The 20462-nt window shown below is 30.2% G+C and overlaps 1 protein-coding gene across 3 annotated transcripts; it reads right to left on the bottom strand.

Moving 5' to 3' along the window:
- Window positions 1-1273: 1273 nt before the first annotated feature.
- Window positions 1274-18350, bottom strand: LOC120770828 (long-chain-fatty-acid--CoA ligase 3). Of its 3 annotated transcripts, none has more exons than XM_040098414.1 (13): window positions 18014-18350; window positions 9913-10048; window positions 7469-7537; window positions 5074-5512; window positions 4794-5000; window positions 3461-3620; window positions 3218-3392; window positions 3000-3139; window positions 2752-2924; window positions 2585-2694; window positions 2369-2522; window positions 1753-2028; window positions 1274-1687 (listed from the first exon to the last, which is right to left on the bottom strand). In XM_040098414.1, exons 1-13 carry the CDS (start codon window positions 18034-18036, stop codon window positions 1533-1535), a joined length of 2217 nt encoding a protein of 738 aa, XP_039954348.1. In that variant the 5' UTR covers window positions 18037-18350; the 3' UTR covers window positions 1274-1532. The 3 variants fall into 3 exon arrangements, with proteins under 3 accessions (XP_039954348.1, XP_039954350.1, XP_039954351.1); XM_040098416.1 differs by lacking the exon at window positions 18014-18350 and adding an exon at window positions 10299-10429; XM_040098417.1 differs by lacking the exon at window positions 7469-7537.
- Between the last annotated feature and the right edge of the window lie 2112 nt (window positions 18351-20462).

Genomic DNA, 20462 nt, shown 5'->3' with positions numbered 1-20462 from the left:
GGAGAGGAGGGTTTGGCTCAACCTGACGCCTGACAAAATGCCGCATTTAAATAAGCGTCCACAACCCGCACCGGGGTTGCAAAAAAGCAAAACCCGGCAAAAAAGCGACGAGGGAACAGTTAGTAAAAGTATATTTAATAAAATAAAAATTAATTTAAAACAATTTAAAACCATAATAGTTTATTAAAAAAAAATATTATTTTAATTGAATTAAATATTAAAATAATCAATTAAATAGTTAATTAAAACCTTTGAACCCTTTATATACATTGTTACGCATGTATGTATGTGCATTATTAAAAAAAAAAATAAAAATAATAATATTACGTAAATAAAAAAAATTTGAAAAAAAGATTCATAAAAATTAATTTTAAAACACTTTAGCGAAAATTAAACAAATTTGCTGCTCCATCTCACACAATGCTCACTTAACGCTACACATTTCACACGCAAACTCGCTACATGCTATATATACATATGTATGTATGTTCATATATGTAGTAATATATATACATATCTAAAAACATTTCATAGCATTTCTTTTGATTTTAAATAACTTTATTTTATATATAAATGTATATCAGTTATTGTTTGGTTTAAATTTTAAATAATTATTGTTTATAGCTACATTTAATCATGGTTGAATGCTTGCAACAAAAGAGAAAAAATTTTCACTAGACTTAGCTTAGAGTTCACTTAAAACTAATTTTTATGCTAAAGTTACAAGTGGCGAAATTCAATATCATAATTTTTAGCCAAGACTCATTTTTACCTTGTTTTCATTTATATACCTTTTATTATTTTATTTTGTGGCTGCCATATAAAAATTGGAACCTCCGGCCGTGCTTGCGACGGCGTAGCAGACCGGGTGCTGTGTTATTACACTTGTCACTCTAACATAATATTTTTCTTTTATATTTATTTAAATTCAAATATACACTAAGCGCAAAAATTATTTAAATAATTAAATAAAGCAGCATTCAAATAGTTAACGGTTCTTTTTGTTTTTTGTATTGTTTTCAATTTGTTTCAACTCGTTATACAATATATAATATTTATAATCCTAATAACGCACCTAAAAACACATTACAACTTCAATTATGTTTAAGAAAAATTAAAATTTACAAAAACACTATTTAAATAATAATTATAGTTAAAAAATACGTTTGCGAAAACGTTACTGAAAGATCTAATTTTAATTTATATTACAACATTTCAATATTTGCGTTGTTTGCCACATTTCGCGGCATTTGCTGCTTTGTTGCCTTTTTTGTCGCTTGCTTATTTTTTTTTTCATTTTTTCTTGGTTTTGCTTTTTTTTTCTTTGTTTACTCCTTTTAGTGTTGCACATTTCTCCTTTAACAAGCCATGACTATTTTGCTTTTACATTTTTTTTTGCCATAATTATTTCATTAAGCATGAAATATTAAAATTTAGTTTAACTTACAACTTGCTTGCAATGCCATTGGCCGGAAAAATGTACAGAAATTTTTAGTTTTGTTCGACGACATCACAATTCAGTACACTGACTTTCACGACGCGTACATGCGTTTGATATCGTGTTGGTATTTTTCTTGTATTTCCTTGCGTTTCAGCTTAAAAGCAGCCGTAACGAGACCCATGTCAGGTGACCAAACCTCCTTGCAGAGCGTGAGCACTGCGGGCACTTCATACTTTTGCAATTTGCCTGAGACAAAAAAAGAAATTAGTTAAAAACCCGTTAAATAATTAACAACTTTTAAATGCACTTACATTTCCTGGCATGTTCGGATAGTTCTTTTAGGACCGCTTTCTCCATAATAGGCGACGTGCATAACTCGTCAAAAGGTTTGGACTTTAAACTATTGCGTTCGGCCAATTCTTCGAGATGTTTGTGATTGGGCACCACCAATGCCACGGTGAACTGTTTGGTTGGATCGCCATAAATGCAGATATTCTCCACAATTGGGCAAGTCTTCAGTTCGGATTCAACTTTGCCGAGTGACACGTATTCGCCGGCCTGCAGCTTAACCAAGTCCTTCTTGCGATCTAAATCGATTAATATAAAATCGGATTAGTTTGAGGAATTTGTAGAAACTTGAAATGTATAACATTACACGTACATATACTTATATAAAAAATATACATATGTATAATAAATAATACTACCATTTTTGGGATATAACTGCCATACAAACTTATCATTAAATATCAAGTCAACACAACACAAAATATCTTCACGAAATTTGGCATAACTACAATCTTACTTACTTACACTTAGGGCCGTTTTCTCATTGTATGGTTAGTAGCTTCGATAAGTTAACCAGAACGTAACTGACAATGGCTTAGCCATATTACTTTTAATTTCGCACACTAATTCTCAACTCACCAATGATTTTAAGTACACCATCTGGATGAATTTCACCAATGTCGCCAGTCTTAAACCACTGTTTGCCATCCTCCTCGAAAAATTCCTCATCGGTTTTGTCGGGCAATTTGTAGTAACCTTTCGATACACAATCACCGCCTATTAGCACTTCGCCCTGAAATCGCATTTCAAGCATATTTACTAGTTGCAAACAATAATTTTAATCAATCGACAAACCTGTGGATATGGTTTATTTGTAATACGATATCTGCCCTCCTCCCAGTTGACTAGACGTATGTCGCAGACGGTCAGCGGTGCGCCAGTGCGACCATAAGTCATATCACGGTCTGAAAATATGACAATTATTTATAGACTAAGTGATCTAAGAAAAGCACGGGACTTACTGTCCATAACCGTGGCGCCCGATGTAGTCTCCGTTAGACCGTAACCTTGTACTACTTCTACGCATAAGCATGTTTTGATTTGTTCATGTGTATCGGGTGAAAGTGGCGCACCGCCGGAGAGCACCAATCGCACGCGACCACCAAGCAATTTTGAGACCTTCTGGAAAACCAATCTGTGGAGGGAGAAACAAAAATTTAGTGAATTTTATTTTCAAAGTATACATATATTTTTATTTAATTTGACTTACTTATCAATCAACGGCGTCTGATAGCCACGATTCGTCCATTGCACTTTGTACTGATACAGAAATTTGAAGAGCGCCTTCTTGAAAGCAGAACCCGAATTAACCTTGTCGTTAATGCCCTTGGAGATGCGGTCCAAGATTAACTTAAAATACAAAAATATTTTAAAATTCAAGTAAACGACGAAAACAATAGTTTTTTGAGTTCACAAAACTCTACATACCGGCACGGAAGTCATGCATGTGGGTCTCAAGACGGTCGCATCACCTTTGCTGCCGCGCATAATCTTACTGCTGGTGTCAATTAGAGTCAGTGGCGTGGAGTAGCCAATGGGTACGCCGGTAATCAGGCAAACACTCTCGGCGAGCAATTCAAACACGTGCGCGAGCGGCAGGAAGCTGTAAAATGTAAAGTTGTTGTGTCATATAAAATTGCGTAGTACAACTTATTTTCATATTTTACTTACCCAATCAGCACATCGTCAGGCTTCACGGTCACCACGTCACAGAAACCTTTCATTGTGGCAATACAATTTTGATGAGACAATAACACGCCCTTCGGTGTGCCTGTCGAGCCGGAAGTATACATAATAATGGCTGTGTCCTCGGGTTTGGGTGGAACGCTCTCTGTGGGAGGACGGAAAAGATATTATATATATATTGCTTTTTGCTGTTACAATATAATTTTTGATAATTTAGTAAATTTAATTCTGCTGATAACATGTCTTAATAATTACTTTATAACCTATCAATTTATTTTGAATATATTTTTTCCTTAATAGAACTGATTTTTTTCTTACAAATTTTATTTTTTTTAATATTTTATACTTTTTCTTTTAATTTCTTTCTTTTTTATAAATTTTCAAAAATTATTAAGAAGTATTTTCATTATTTAATATTTAAATATTATTTCTGAATTAACATATATTTTTTCTTTTAAATAACATTTTTTTATAATTTTTTATTTAATATTGTGATAAATTTTTTAAGAGTTTCAATCAGATTTTAAATGTTTTAATTATTGAACAATCGTTTCTAAATAGAAAATTCTAATTTCATATAATACTAAAAAGAACTCCTTAAAATACTTGTTTTTTCTCATTTTGGAACAAATAAAAAAATATATTTGAAACAAATTTATTTCGAAAACTAAATTTTGAACTTACGAAAAAAATACATTTTAATTTCAAGAAAATATGATTTTAAAACTTTATATCGAATTTTAAAACAATAAATCAAAGAATTTTTCACAAAAAAATTATATACATACCTACATATATTTTAAATATTTTACTAATTGTTTTAATATTTAAATATTTTTATAATTTAGTGTTTATTTTTGTTTTAATTATCATTTCTTTAATAATTGTTATATTATAATTGTAAACAATTTATAACCATTAATTTTACGATTTATAATCAATTTTTAAAATATATTAATAATTTGATTTATTTTTTAAAGTATTTATGTTAATTGATTTAATGTAGAACTTTTTTTAAATTAAAATCATTTTTTTTTCTTTTATATAATTTTTTAAATACGGTTTTTAAGCAATTATATTAATTTGTTTACTTTTTAAAATGTATTAATTAATAAATTTTTTTTTTTGTTTCGTTACTATTTTTTTATTTTTTTAATAGAGTCAATTCGACTATGAGTTAATCTTTTAATATTTAATATTTAATTTTAAATTCATTTTATGATATTTTATGTAATTATTTTTTGTTGTTGTTTCATTATTATTTTTTAGTTTTTCGTTACTCTTTTTTTAAATTCTTCAAATTTCATTTCCCACTCACCAAACTTGCTCTCCTGACCCATGCGCACAACTTGCGAAAAAGAGAGAACGCGTACGCCGTCCTTGAAGCCCGTTGTGTCGGTCTTATGCAACTGATCTTCCATGTAGATAACGGTGTTTACATTGGGGCATTTATCCAGCAACTGCTTGAATTTAGGCAACAGCTCGTGCGACGTAATCACTGTGGTGACTTCCGTTTCGCTGATGCCTATATGAAAACAACAACAACAAAAAGCATTAATAACGCCGCAAAACTTCTACAAGACAACGCATGTACTCACAATGCGCCACGCCTTCATCGCCTAGTGTGGCATATACAGTTACAATGGACATCGCCTGCTTGAAGCAACCATGCGCCGCAATCATCCATTCGGCGCGCGTCTCCGCAAAAATAACAATATTCTGTCGGGCGCTCTGACCACATTCGCGCAGACCGCGACCGAAGGACGTTGCCATGCGATCGGTCTCAATGAAATTCTTCCACTTATACTCGCCCATATTGTACTTCTTGAAGATGCGTCCATTCGGTTGCACCTCATCCTCTTCGCTGAGGATCTGACGTGTGCCCAAGCAACGTTTGTTCGAATGCACCTTGGCCACATAGTTGAACATCTTCTCTAGTGTGTCGATGTTATTTTGCAACATCTTCACGTGTACCTCGCGGGGCGGTTCAATAGTGCGATAGGTCAACGAATGCTCATCGGAACTGACAACACGCGCCTAAAAGACAGCAACGAAAGAAAGTTAGTATGTTATGACGTAATGTTATATAATTTATTTTTAATTGAGGCAATGGGTAAAAAGGTGTGCGATAGTCAGTGGTTTAGTTATTACCGCCTGCTTTTGGAACCCAGTGTCATTTTATTTGTTGTTGCTTAAATATACAGTTACGGGAAGAAAATATGCGCGTGTGAGTAAGGTGGAGGAAAGTTGTATGTATGCTTTGGTTGAAACTTGCTATGTAAAATTGGTGAAGTGGTCAATGTGCCTAAAAGTAGATTTTTACACGAGAAAACAGTTTAACCCGCTTTCAAAATAAGGTAACAAAATCGAACTTTCAGTTATTAATTAATTGAACTAAATAAAATCTTTAATGACTAAGTCAGTCAGTAAAAGTAAGACTATCCAAAAAAATTAAACTTTAGTTTCAAGTAATTTTAATTTCAAAAAATGTATCTAAAAAAACAAGTTATTTGAAAAAAAACAGTTCGAGAAAACGGTAAATTTCATTAAAAAATATTTCCAAAATTTTTCCTTTAAATAAAAATATTATTTATTCCAAATTTTTAATTTATTAAAACAGTTTTAGAATAAAAAATGTATTTTTAAGAAATTTATAGAGATTTTTACACGAGAAAACAGTTTAACCCGCTTTCAAAATAAGGTAACAAAATCAAACTTTCAACTAAATAAAATCTTTAATGACTAAGTCATAAAATGCGCCTGAAAGATAAATTAAATATCACGAGAAAGCAGCAAATATTTTCATTTCGAAAAAATATTTAATTTGGAGTAAATTTTATTTTAAAAATTTATTGCAAAAAAGCAAGACTATTCAAAAAAATTAAATTTTAGTTTCAAGTAATTTTAATTTCAAAAAATGTATCTAAAAAAACATGTTATTTGAAAAAAAAACATTTCGAGAAAACGGTAAATTTCATTAAAAAATATTTCCAAAATTTTTCCTTTAAATAAAAATATTATTTTTTCCAAATTTTTAATTTATTAAAACAGTTTTAGAATAAAAAATGTATTTTTAAGAAATTTATATGTTTCGATAGTTTTTGATATTGTTCGATAATATATGTACATTTTTTGAAATAAGTAAAGTGAAATAAATTAATTAATACTAATTAATATTTATTTGGTAATAATAATGTTATTTAAAAAAAATACAAGTTTCGAAAATAATAAAATGTAATTTCAAGAAATTTTAAATTTTCGAAAAGGATAAAATATTAATTTCAAGTAATTTTAATTTCAAAAAGTTTATTTCGTAAAACTATTATTTCGAAACTCAATGCATTTTGGAAAAAAAAAATTATTTCGAAAAAAATGTGGCATTTACGAAAAAATTACCTTTAATTTGAAGAAAATATAATTTCAAAACATTATAAAGAACGAATTTTCGAAAATAATAAAATTTTAATTTTAAGTAATTTGAAACAAACATTATTTTGAAAAAAAAATTTAACTTCAAATATAAATAACAAATATACCTGCTTTTAAAGTTTTAATTCTAAGAGTTTTCACAAAAAAATATATGTATATTTTAAATTTAATTATAATATTAAACACATCCAAGGATCACATACTGCCACCATTGGGTATTCCATATTCGAATAAACATAAATTTGTTGTAACCCGAACAATAATATATCAACTTAAGTACATCTGTTGTGCACGGGGTTTTCTTGAACGGAAGATTTTATGACATAACAAATAAAACTAAAATTTTTTTGATTTTTATTTTTTAGAATTTTGGTAACGTAAAACACACAAAAAATAATTTAAAAAATTATGTAAAAAAATTTCAGCCCAAAAATCAAAACAAAGAGCCATCTATCCATATGTACATATGTATGTAAGTATATAGACATTTAAACAGTTAAGGATATTGAAAACAAAAAGGAAATACTATGTACAACAAAAAACACAAACAAATGAAAGTAAAACCTCAATGTCATCTGCGGCATATCTCGGCTTCTCGTCCATGCCGGCGCCAAATTTCTTAACTGGAACAGCCTGACGCAAAAGCAAAAATGAAGAAAACAATAACAACAAACAGATAATAAACAAAATCAGCTAGATATATGAAGCGATTATAAGAATGAGCAACTTTCTCGGTAAGTTCATGTATAGGTAAGTGTTGTTGGCATACAAATTCAAGTACACATGTGTGTATGTATGTGAATTTTAGTTACTTATGTATGTACATATGTATGTATATACGCTTCAGTATGTACACAGGTATATGCGGCTATAATTATTTACCTTTGAAGTTAATACGAGGTAGGATCATTAAGGTAGGCATACATATGTATATATGTGTGTGTGTGATGATTTATTTATCGTTTGGAATGATTAAAAATTCATTAAATGTGTTTAGAAGTGTCGCTAGGAATGTTGCTCATTATACTATATTAACCATAAACTGAGTTTATTGTTATTTAATATTTTCGATTATTTTTTATACCCTAAAAATTTTAAAACAATTTATACAGTAGAACCACTTAATATCCTAATGTTTACCTTATGCTTTTTATTTTTTTACTTTATTTAATTATTTTTATTTTATCATTTATGTATTATATAATTTTATGTTTTAGTTTGTATAATCCTTTGTTTTTATACACTATTTTTTGGCTTTTTTAGTTTTATTTTTTCACTTTTTTCGAAATAATACGTAAGATATATTTTTATTACTTATTCATTTTTTACGTTAAATTTACTGCTCGCTTTTCTAAGTAAGTTAATTAAAAAAAAAATCTCTGTTTCTGTATTATCTGCGTTTTTTTTATTTCATACATAAGTAATATATTTATTTATTAATTTTATAAAATATTTGTTATATTTTATTTGCTGCATTTTAGTATTTTTTAAATAATAAAAATATTTTTAACCTAATTTGAAAAGAAAATTTGTAATAATTATTTTTACTTATTTTGAAAGGCAGTTCTCAATTCGTGACAACAGTAGTAAAAAAGGAATCGAGAAGACAAGTTGATTATGTCGACGATCTAACCCTGTTCGGTTCGGTAAGTAGTAGTACACAAGCTTGATCTGTGTAAGTGTACCCATAACAGACAGGCCGGTTATTTGTCACCTCGGTAGCATGCCTCAAATTTCTTGGGGGACTTAAAATAACAACAAATCGTGTCGAAATATAAGCGGGACCGCGAACCTTAGAGCATACCAAAAGAACGTTATTAACGTATAAATATATGTATATATTAAGCAACTGTTTTTTCTTTAAAAATAACAAAAACTGCCCGAGAGCGTTATCGTTTAAGAAGAACACAAATGGCAATATGTGAATTCAGGTACAAAGTCTAAAGTGTAAACTTGCTAGACGTAATTACTTCCTGCAACAACATAAGCGACAATAAATAATAAACGCCGCATTAACACAATTAATTAAGCGACTTAACGCAGGTGGCGGGCGTAGACGATAACCTACTGGCAAGCAGTAAAATTTTATAGTAAAAACAACAAAATTTATGTAATTAAGCAATAGTGTAAAGTATTTTAAATATAATCAGCGATAATTACTATGTAATTATTAGTGACGCCTGCTAGTATGCAGATAAAATTAAAAAAAAAAATTAAAAAGGAAGAAAAAATAATAGAAAAAAATTAAAGCTAACTTTAAAATAGTTTGAAAATAAAAAGAATTTAAAAAATACCAAAAACTTAATAAAAAATACTTACATACATACATATACAAAAATTAAAAAAAAAAATATGGAAAAATAACTACAAAATTAAGAAAATTTAAAATATTTTAGCAACAATATGTATGTAAATAAGAAACAATGTGGAGAATTATATAATTAGCGATAATCACTAGGTAATTATTAGCAGCCGTCAAGTATTCTAAAAAACAATTTTTTTAAATACAAAAAATTGCAAAAATAAAAATTAAAAAAATATACATAGTATGTACATATGTATATACATATGTAAAAAAGTATAATTTTTTACTTTTTTATATTTTTTTAAACTTACATATATTTTTTTAAATTTTTAATTTTTGTAATTTTGTAAAACGAATAAATTAAAATTATAAGAATTTATAAAATAAAAATTAGCTAAAAAACTTAAAAATTAGCTTAGTATATAAAAAAATTTAAATTAAAAACAAAAAAAAGAGTTATTTAAAAAATATAAAAATAATTTCAATATGATTTCAGTAATCGTTCTTAAATTTAAATATGAGTAATAGTACTGAATCTATTATTGAAATCATATTGATATAGTACTGAACCAAAAATATATTAATTTTGTCTTACTTTTTAATATTTTTTTTAATACCGTTTTTTAACTAGAGTGAAACCTCAATAAACATACTATTTTTTTGTTTTATTCAACATTTAATCAATTTTCCCTTTTACACTCACCTTGACGCGTCGCGACTCCTCTCTTCGCTTCCATGGTCGCTGCAACACCAAATATACCGGCAACGTGATTATGTCACACACAAAAGCGAGCACTTTGATAGCACCGATCGCGCTCTGCACCCAGAAGCTTTCCATTCTGACAATTAGATACAAAATGAAAATGCATACCATTAATTAAATGTCATATTTAACGGTTTTTAATTTTTTTTTATATGAAACCAACAATTTTTTGTAAATGCTAAAGTCACATGTCCAGGGTCGGCCCAACAAATCACGCCACTAAGCACCATTGATCACTATATATGAACTCAACACTATATTGTTAACTGTTCGATTACTTGGATAGTGAGAAACTAAGCAATAATAACTTTATTTTGTACACTTACTTTTTGTAAAGTTTACAATATATTGCGTTATGTTATAGACACACACACATTACTTTTCACTCAAAAAACAAAAAAAAAATGATATTCACTCCCAAAATACGATCTGCTAAATGTAATTAAGTACTAAACGCCAGCACAAATGCGACTAAACTAAAAGCGAATATATTTTTCTAAATGCGCTATGTGCTTGGAGCACTTTTAAGAAATGTTTGTATGTGTGCTAGACTTTATTTCAGCGAACTAAGTAAGTTGTAGGGTCGTCGCACGTACAATTTAGTACGAAAATGTGACTAAGTGTGCGTGTGTTATCTCAAAATTTCGAAACTAAGAGCAATAAGTGCAAGCAGCAGCTGCAGCAACAACAATAAGAATAATAACAACAGCAACAATAACAATAATAGCAACGACAAAACATGAGTCGCGTGCGCTTATATCTGTATTGGTAGCTGTGATAAGAGCGCTGTAGACTCTACACTTGCTTTTGTTGTTGGGTAGTGGTGGTCGAAAGGACGCTAACGTCGACGTTATTGATCGTTGGCTCATAAAAGCATGCCAACGCCAATGAAAAAGCACATGTTCACTTGCACAATACAGATGTATTTGTGTACGATGCCGTCTAAGCTCACCGCATGCAACCGTGCCACTACTTGGCAGACCTTGTACGATCAGTTGTCGATTATTGGTAGATAATTGTGCTAATTATTGTGTGAAAGTATTGTGCTGAGCAATGAGATAGTTACAGAGATTCATACATGATTTATTGTTGTAATTTTATAAGAGTTACGATACGGTAGAATATAGCACACAGTCTAGGAAATTGAACTTTCGTTTTGATTAGGGAGCTAATAAAGCCTAAGCGTGTTTTTATATATTATGAAGAGTACTGAAAAATTTTTAAGTATTCCGCATTTAACCAGAAGTTAAAGGAAAAGTTGGTTTACCAGAGATATTAAATTGATTTGAAGATCCACAATTTATTTAAAAATTTAGACATTTTTTAAGAAATCCGTATTTAATCAGAGGTTATATTAAACTGAGGTTAAGATAAAGATTTATTTGTCAAAGCATTCAAACACATTTGAAGATCCATGGAATATATGGGGTATTCCATACCAAATCGACCACTTTTGAACCCGACCCCTTTAGATCTTGCTGAAACTGATCCATCCTTTTCTACACTTTGAAAAACATTTTTGAGAATTTTTTCAAAATTTTTTGTCCAACTTCAAAAAAAGTTAGCCATAACTTTTGTAGAAATTGTCTTTTGGAGACCTTTTTTTTAAATATTTGTTTTTGAATGAACTTTTCGAAAAAATACACGAAAAAAATTTAACACGATCGTCGGTTTTTTTTAAGTAAAATCGTCATTTTTTGGAAGTTCGCCATTTTTGTTTTTTTTTTCCTCAAAAAAAAACTTCGATTAATTTGACAACTATCCCTTCTAATCCCGGAGTGGACCGATTTTTTTTTATATTTTTTATTTTTGAAAATTTAAAAATTTTGTTTTCTGAAAAATTTATAACTTTTTTTGAATGGTATAATTAAAGAGATCTTACATTTTTTAATTCTAATATTTTTATTTAATGAATTTGCACACTCAAATAAACTTGGGCTTACAAAATAAAAACAAAAACAATATGCATATACATACATAACTGATAGTTAGGCAGAGATTAAAATTAAGTTTTGTTTAGCAAAATTTCACACTCTTTTGAATGTTCATAAATTATTCAAGTGTTATAAATTTAATTTGCGGTTAAGACTAATTATAATTATTTTTTATATTTATAAAAGTATATAAAAAAATTTTATATATATTTATATATAAAAATATTTTTATATATATTTTTTTAGCGTTAAAAATAGCTCGAATTAACCAAAATTCCAAAAATTTTCTAAATTCTTTTTTGATCTTTTATATATTTAATTTCCGCATTAAAAATAACACGAAGTTCAATCAGAAAATAAAAATATAGGGAACTGGAGGTTAAATGTCTGTATATGAGTGTACATAAGCGAATATTTCTGTATATATATAACCGGACTAGTCAATTTTTGAGGTATCAATAAAAGCTGGTCATTTGTCGGATCCGAGCATATTGCTGTCATACAAACTGACCAAGCAAATGCAAATCTTGTATGGAAATCTTTTTATTTGACAAAGTATCTTTAAGAAATTTGGCATGGAATTTTGTTCAAAGCAATATTAAAATTTTCGAATAAATTGTTTAGATTGGACCACTATACCATATATGTACAAATATGTACATATATGTACATACCATCAAATGCATGTGTGGAAAACTTTTTAATTTGACAAGATATCTTCACGAAATTTGCACCTTTTATCCTATAACAAATTTACCTGTGAATGTTTTTTATTATATCTCCGGTACAACCGAAGTTACTTTTTTTTGTTTATTTTATAATTGTTATTTATTTTCCGTCAAAAAGTGGAACGGGCGTTATCTTAACTTAAGCAGAAATCATTGAAAAGCAATAAAACTATAACTATTGCTTTTCCGTTTACAATTGTAGTCATAAAACATTTATAATCTCATAGTTCACTGCTGTCCTTTGCACCGATATTTAGGTACTACATGTGCAATTATTATTTCTTCATACGTTTAAATATCACCTCGTAACAGATAAATCAACTACTTAAATATTTTTGGAAAAAAATACCAGATAAAGCAATAAATATATTCATATGTATATTACGTTGACTCAATGAGCAACTTGGGAAAAATTAGTTTTGAAAAAAAAAATGATTCTAAAATTTATAAACTAAAAAGATCACAAAAAAATTGCCCTAGATTGTCAAAAGTATGCTCTATAATGTGCAAAAGGTCCGAATAAAATTACTCAATATTTAAGACATAAATTCGCAAAAAATGTTTTTATCACGAGATTTTTCAGAAATATTGAAACACACAAAGTCTTTCAATAAACTTGCAGAAAATTTTGAAAGATCTTTAAGAAAAACTATTTTAAATAAATATCGAAGTGCTGTTATGCTACGAGGGCTGCTATATATATTCTGGCCTAGGCGAATCTGCAACATTTCCAATCTGACATTTCCATTGGAAAGTTTGACATCTTTTAGCATACATCACTCAGAACGTTTTGTTATTTAATCGTGAATTGTTTTATTTACAGAGAATTAAAAAATTCATCTCGGCCAAAAAATAGAATTAACTCGTGAACATTTTCGTGCGATCATTTTTCACAACTTTCGACGTGAATTATCACGACAAGAGTGCATCGATGAACTAAAATCTTTGTATGGCTATGAAGCACCATCCTATAGCACTGTGAAAAACTGGTACAACGTCCAAAAACAGCCGTTGTGCCAGAAAACATCGATGCCGTACGTGAACTGATAATGCAAGACCGTCATGTAACATACCTTCAGATAGAGGCATGCCTATGCATTTCTCCCACCAGCATACATTCGATATTGCATGAACACCTGACCGTAAAAAAGGTTTGTTCTCGTTGGACCACGCACAATTTGACAACCGCTCAAAAAAAGGCTCGTGTGGATTGGTGTAAAGAAATACGATAGCGGTGCTTCAAAAGACGTTTATAAGATCGTCACAGGTGACGAATCATGGATCTATGCGTATGAGCCCGAAACAAAACAGCAATCGACAAAAAAAAAAAACAAAAAAAAAAAAGAAATAAAAAAACCATTTTCGTTGATAAATATGCCTATTTACATTATTAAGCCAGAAATATATATAGCACCCTACGTACTTTAAGGGGAGAAATATTACATTATAATAAAAGTTAAGTTGTGAATAAAATTTTAAATCGATATTTCAAATATTTTAAATCGATATTTCAAATATTTTTCTGAGCCACTCAATTCACTCAGCTTCATCGCCATCGAAGATAGCGTTTAACTCGAAAAGTGTTTAATATTTATCTTAAAAACCCTGTGTATTTCTACAAAATATATAAATATACCTTTAAAATCTGAAAACGACTGAAACAATAGTTTTTGATTCCCAAAAATCACCTTATTTTGACCCACCCTCATTATATTCTGAACAGGGTATACTAAGTTTGCCACGAATTTTATGATATGCAAAAGGAAACGCCAAAGACCCTATAAAAAGTATACTTGTATATGTATTAGTGATTCAAAAAAAAATTTTTTTTTTTTCGTTTGGTACTCGGAAAAATAGGTTCCTAGACACCTCTAAGAAAGCCTCCCCAAACATGAGTTTTTAATTGTAACGGGAAGGTCCTCCTACATACAGTTTTATATTTTTTCTTATTATCAGATAGAAAAATTTATATCTCGCTTCCAAGTACTTGAAAAAATATCTTGTTTCTTAGATTTTGTAGGAAGTTGAATGCTCTACAAAAAAGTATGCTATGATTTTTTCGTAAAGCCAAACGTTTAAGAGATATTAACAGTTAAAGTTTGATTATTTTTGGGAAAATTTTTTATTTCTTACGAATTTTATAACTCAATGAAAAAAAATTATTATGAATGATGAAACTCAGTGATCATTTGTCGAAACCGCCGATGGATTATTTTTCATTGCATCGCTACAATATCTCAGAAATTGTTGAGATCGGATCACTATACCAAATATCTAAACGATGGGAATCAAGCGCTTATAAGGATCTTTTCTTTATTTGACGAGACAACTTCACGAAATTTGGCATGAGTTATTGTTCAAAGCATCGGTGCAATCTCCGAAGAAATTTTTTAAGTCGGATCACTATAGCATATAGCTGCCATAAAACTACCGGATAAAATTGCATTTTGTCGATTTATGTGGGTCTTAAGATCCATTATTTATGAGTTCTTGTAAGGAATATTTTGCATTTGTGAGGAGCATTATACCTTCGGTGCAAACGTTAACGTTTTTTCTTGTTTTAATTCCTCACCCTCATTTTTATGTACTCTTTTATATAGAAGGAAAAAAGAATTAAGTAGAAAATGCTAAAACAAATTTAAATACTTAACTAAACAGCAACAATATCAAATAAATATCGATTTGTAGCTGTTATAAATACTTTAAAGGTTTATCAGCGCTGATTTCGCAATCGAAGTTTTTGTTAGTACATAGATATTTTTATCATTAGAAATAAAATAATGAAATTACACATATGTACATATATAAATTTTAAATTTTTATTCCAATTAACTTGTTTTACAATCTGTATACAATTTTATTACTATTGCTATGCACAGTTATCACCTAATCACTGTGGTGCATAATTCAACAAATGATATATGTACTTGTACATATATACATAGGTTAGAGCGGGTCGATTTTTAGGGAGCCAAAAACAAATAAAAATCGCGTATGCGGAAAATGTTCTACGGATCATTCTGAACAACTGTGAACAGGAGACTATGCGTCTAAAACCGGTTTCGAGCCATCGAATTTTTAAGGCGAAGTATTTTAGGGATCACCTTATTTCGTTCGGCAGTTTTTAAGATATACAAATGAAATTTTATAAAGATGGTGCATTTTAATCTTCCATTGATCGTTTTTCGGAATCAATCATATCTCCCATACAACCAGATTTTTTAAACTTCGCCCTAAAAAGCGCTGGCTCGTAAACGGCTTTAGACGCATAGTCTCATAGGCAAAGCTTTTCAGAATGATGCGGATTTCACGCATACGGGATTTTATAGAAGTTAAAAATCTACCCGCTCCTAAGTAGGTACACACATGCAGACAAGCATGCGTAGAAGCGGCCCCAAGCAGCAGAGCTTGAGAAATAAAATTATGACTGCTTATCATAAACGTAAAGTAATTGTTTTCAATTTGTTACACAAACATATTTATATATGTATGTATGTTTTTAGATTTCGCACAAAATATGGCGTGATGTTATTGGCAAAACAATTTTCTTAAATGTGTTTCTATTTGATTTCGAAAATCGGACATTGTCATTTCGTTGTTGTTTGCCTTTATTGTTGTATTTTTAAAATGCATAATTGTCTATTTTAGTTAAACTAGCGATTGACATTGTATTTATTAGAATTATCATGATTAATGTCATTAAATACAGTTACTACAAAATAGCGGAAACAATATTAAGTGAACATAATACTACTCAAGTAAGGAACGATTAAGTTCCTGTGTTACAGAATATTTCATACTCTTGCACTTTTTCCGAATTTGATTAAAATATCTTACACATTGACCGATATGTTCGATAGGTAGGTAGGTATAGTTGCTGTTTCACGTCCCATAGGTTCTAAAGTCGCCTTACTCTATTGGCTTCTCTCTGAACCATCCCAGTTTTATCTGATCAACTCCCAATACATCGCCAAGAAATCCTCGACCGATAATTGCGATTTTTCCTGTATAGAGCTTTACAATCGTATCGACGTTTGATAGTCTGCTGTGCTTCCTTGTCTACTGGCATATCTGCCTATTAGACAGTGACTTGTTAGTACTCCCACGCCCATATCCCATTCTTTTGCGGATCATAATTGTAGGGCGGTAATTCATCTGCTTCACATTTCCCTAGGATATCACTATATCCTGGGACTCATTGTAGGTTTATCGCGAAATAGGATGTTTAATCCCCCAAGATATCAGGGCATTATTTCACTAACTTAGACGGAGATATGTTCGATAATAAGATCGCAATCGGAACTGTGCTCCACATATTCGGTAGCCAGCGGCTCACCGACAATTTGTGGTCATTATTCAAAATTTTATCTCAATACATTCATTGTTGCATAATTTGTACACTGGAAAGTGAAAAAATAGCAGGAATTTAAAATTGCCTTTTATGGAAAGTAGGCGTGATTGTAATCCGATTTCGGGCATTTTCACACAATAACATATTAATGTCAGGTAATGTTATGTACCAAATTCGGTTAAAATTGATCGAGCAGGCCCCGACATATTGGAATTCCCCTAATTATGGGCGTTGCAAATTTTGATATCGGCTCCTACTCTCTCTCCCTACCTCTAATTCATCTATAGTAATATATTTTTTTGGCTTTTGGATTAGAGATTTTAAGCAGAAAGATCTTGACCACATCCGACACCTTTTTTCGGAGCCCCTCCTGGAGATCGACTACGAGATCTAGGAAAACCAAAATCGTTCAAAATGAATCAGCGTTTATCAAAGTACTACTACGAGCAAAAAATAGTAATACTTTGTGCATAATGTTAAAATGTTTAATTTATTCTTCAAAATCTACGTCATCCCCTTCAAAGCTATCCCCCTTGGCCGCAATACACTTACGCAAACGTTTTTCCCAATACTCGAAACAGTTGTTAAAGTGAATTTCCGAAATAGCCTTCAATGTACGTGGCGATTCACGTTTAATGTCTTTAATCGACACAAAACGGTTTTTCGAAAGGATCCTTTTTTCTGACCTGCAAGTAGAATGACCCCTTGGGCTAGCAGGTGGCTCCACACGCATTCATGTAATATTTATCTATGTACCATATGTATATATATAAAAAAAGCTACTATTACAACACAAACAACAACAAAACAAATAGATATGTATATAAAAACAATAACAAAACCACCACAGAATGAAAAATATAACACGTGACCACCATACCAGCAATGATGCGAAAAATATATCGATGCACTTGATATCCTTAAATAAGTACAACAAAAAATTTTTGTATGTATGTATTTTGCAAAAAAAAATGTAATATATGCGAGTGAAATGGGTCAATTATTAAGTAGAGAGCGTATGTACTTACTGTGCGTCATCTTCAATAAACATTTTCAGCACGTCTGTATGTCAATCGAGAAGGATGCCAGACAGGAAGCAAAGTAGTTTACGCGTGTGATGTAATAAATGCAGAATCGGTTGATTCACCAACGACCTGCTTCTTCTGAAGCACTTATTTCCTTCTCTTTGCTTTATTTATTATAATTGTACTTTGTACTGTTGTTGTTGTTGTACAATATATAGTGTTGTTCTTGGGAAGTTGTTGTCTTTGGACCAATGCTTAGGTATTCTTTTAAAGATATGCTTTACTATTGCAGAATTCTAGTTGGTTTTACGCTCAATTTATACAGATATACAATCGAAATGTTCTGCAACGAAAGAGACACAGAATAAAACGGTACAGCTCATGTGTGATCATGAATGAATAAAACATATAAATGAGTTATAAAACATATATGTATTATTAGATTTACTTGGAAGACAAGCGATTTTCGTAGCAAAATATGTAAATTACTAAATGAAATAACAAAAGGACAATTATAAAAGGGAAATACCAAACATGTATATGGATGTTTGTAACAGACTAAAAGAACCTTGCAATATTTTATTTTTCTTTTTAACCATCCTTAAACCTATTTACCTCAATGACATTATAATTAAAAACTAATAAAAACATGAAAATACGTTAACTTCAGCTATATCGATGCTTTAATAGCCGTCACAAATAACAAAAAAAATATTTCCATAAAAGAATTAGATTTTGATCGATTAATTCAAATGACAATTGTATGCTATAGTAGTCCGATATCACCGGCTCCCACAAATGAGCAGCTTCTTGATAAAAAAGGACGCGTGGAAAATCCAGATCGATATATCGCAAACTAATCATACACATACATATATGTATATATTTATATTTAATATACATATATTACAGTGAGCAAAAAATGGTAAGACTTTATAATCGCACGAAAACCCACTCGTCAAAATAGTTTTTCCTAGGTTGGTATGACTGTCAGTAACATCTGTGCCAAAAGTCACATCAAAACAAGGATTAGTGTTTAGTACACTCTTGTCTTTCTGAAGTACATAAAGTGCATTCGGAAATTTCTACGATTAATGAAATTATTCCATTAAATTCAGTGTGCGGAATAAAATTTTTGGTGCCGAAACGTTCAGATTGTTGGAAAAGGCCTTCTGTGATAATTGTTTGTCGCGAGACAAACTCGCGTCAGTGTCGAGAACCCGTTGACGACGAACCATGTCCTAGACGGTCATCAACATCAACTGACGATTAAGACGCCAGTAAAATATACTATTTGGTGTTTGAAAATCGACGATTAACAGTCAGAGATCTTATTGGCGTTGTTGGAATATCGGAAGGATCAGTGAGAACCATTTTGGAAGATCATTTGGGCCTAAGAAAAGTGAAAGCACGGGGGAATACTTTAAGGAGGCGACATAGATTTTGTTGAATTTTAAAATTATGAATAAAGTCTTACTATTTTTTGCTTATAGTAGTACATATGTACATACATACATATATATAACAACACTAATTACAAATTTCGTATTAATAAATAAAAACCCAAAAACTGGAAATGCTGAGTAATATTGCGTATCGCAGACAAGTACCGCCCATACAAGTTTTCAATGAAACCAGTTAATAACATAAACAACGCATATGATAACAAACCAAAACAAAAGTTAAAAATAATTTATCAAATAATCAACAAAAAATATATGTATATCAGAACATTTACCGTTAAAGAGGCGAAAAAATCATATGTAAAAACCACGCAATGAAATTATTCAAGCATTTATGCAAAGAAGAATGGTGCTAAAAATATGATATTTTATTTTGTTTTATTAACAACAAGAATGCTGCCGAACCCCCACGCCGTCACAATGTCGCTTTGGTGCCAAAAAATTCAGTTGGACTTTAACCAGTATGGTATTTTTTTCGCAGGTTTGTACAAATATACTTCCTCCACCAAAAGCTATTTTTATTTATATTTTAAATATTTGTATATATGTATGTGTGTATGTATCAGAAGTTGTTTTCGAAATTCAATGTAAATTAACCCCAAAATTCATAAAAAACCTCGGTGAAATCGGGTTGTATCGATAATATACACATCGGTGATAGTTGATTTAATAAGCTATCATACGAAAATCGTTCAAATCGGATTGTATAGGGTGTTTTTTTTAGATATATATATATTTGAATCAATATGATAAAAAATCTTTGAAACCGATATGTATAGGGTGTTTTTTAGAGTTATAGAATTGAACTAATATGATAAAACAAAAAATCTGTGAAATCGGTTTATATAGGGTTTTTTTTAGAGCTATGAAATAAAACTCTTGTAGCAACGTAAAAAAAAATTATGAGTTTGTAGAGGGTGTTTTTTTTAAATAAGCATTTCCGAGGGCAATAGCTGTCTAACCAGTTGTCGAGATAAAATTTGTGTTTG

Source organism: Bactrocera tryoni, chromosome 3, assembly GCF_016617805.1.
Source record: "Bactrocera tryoni isolate S06 chromosome 3, CSIRO_BtryS06_freeze2, whole genome shotgun sequence".
Taxonomy (NCBI): domain Eukaryota; kingdom Metazoa; phylum Arthropoda; class Insecta; order Diptera; family Tephritidae; genus Bactrocera; species Bactrocera tryoni.
Note: the sequence above shows the minus strand (reverse complement) of the source record. Positions and strands in the feature narration are given on the sequence as shown.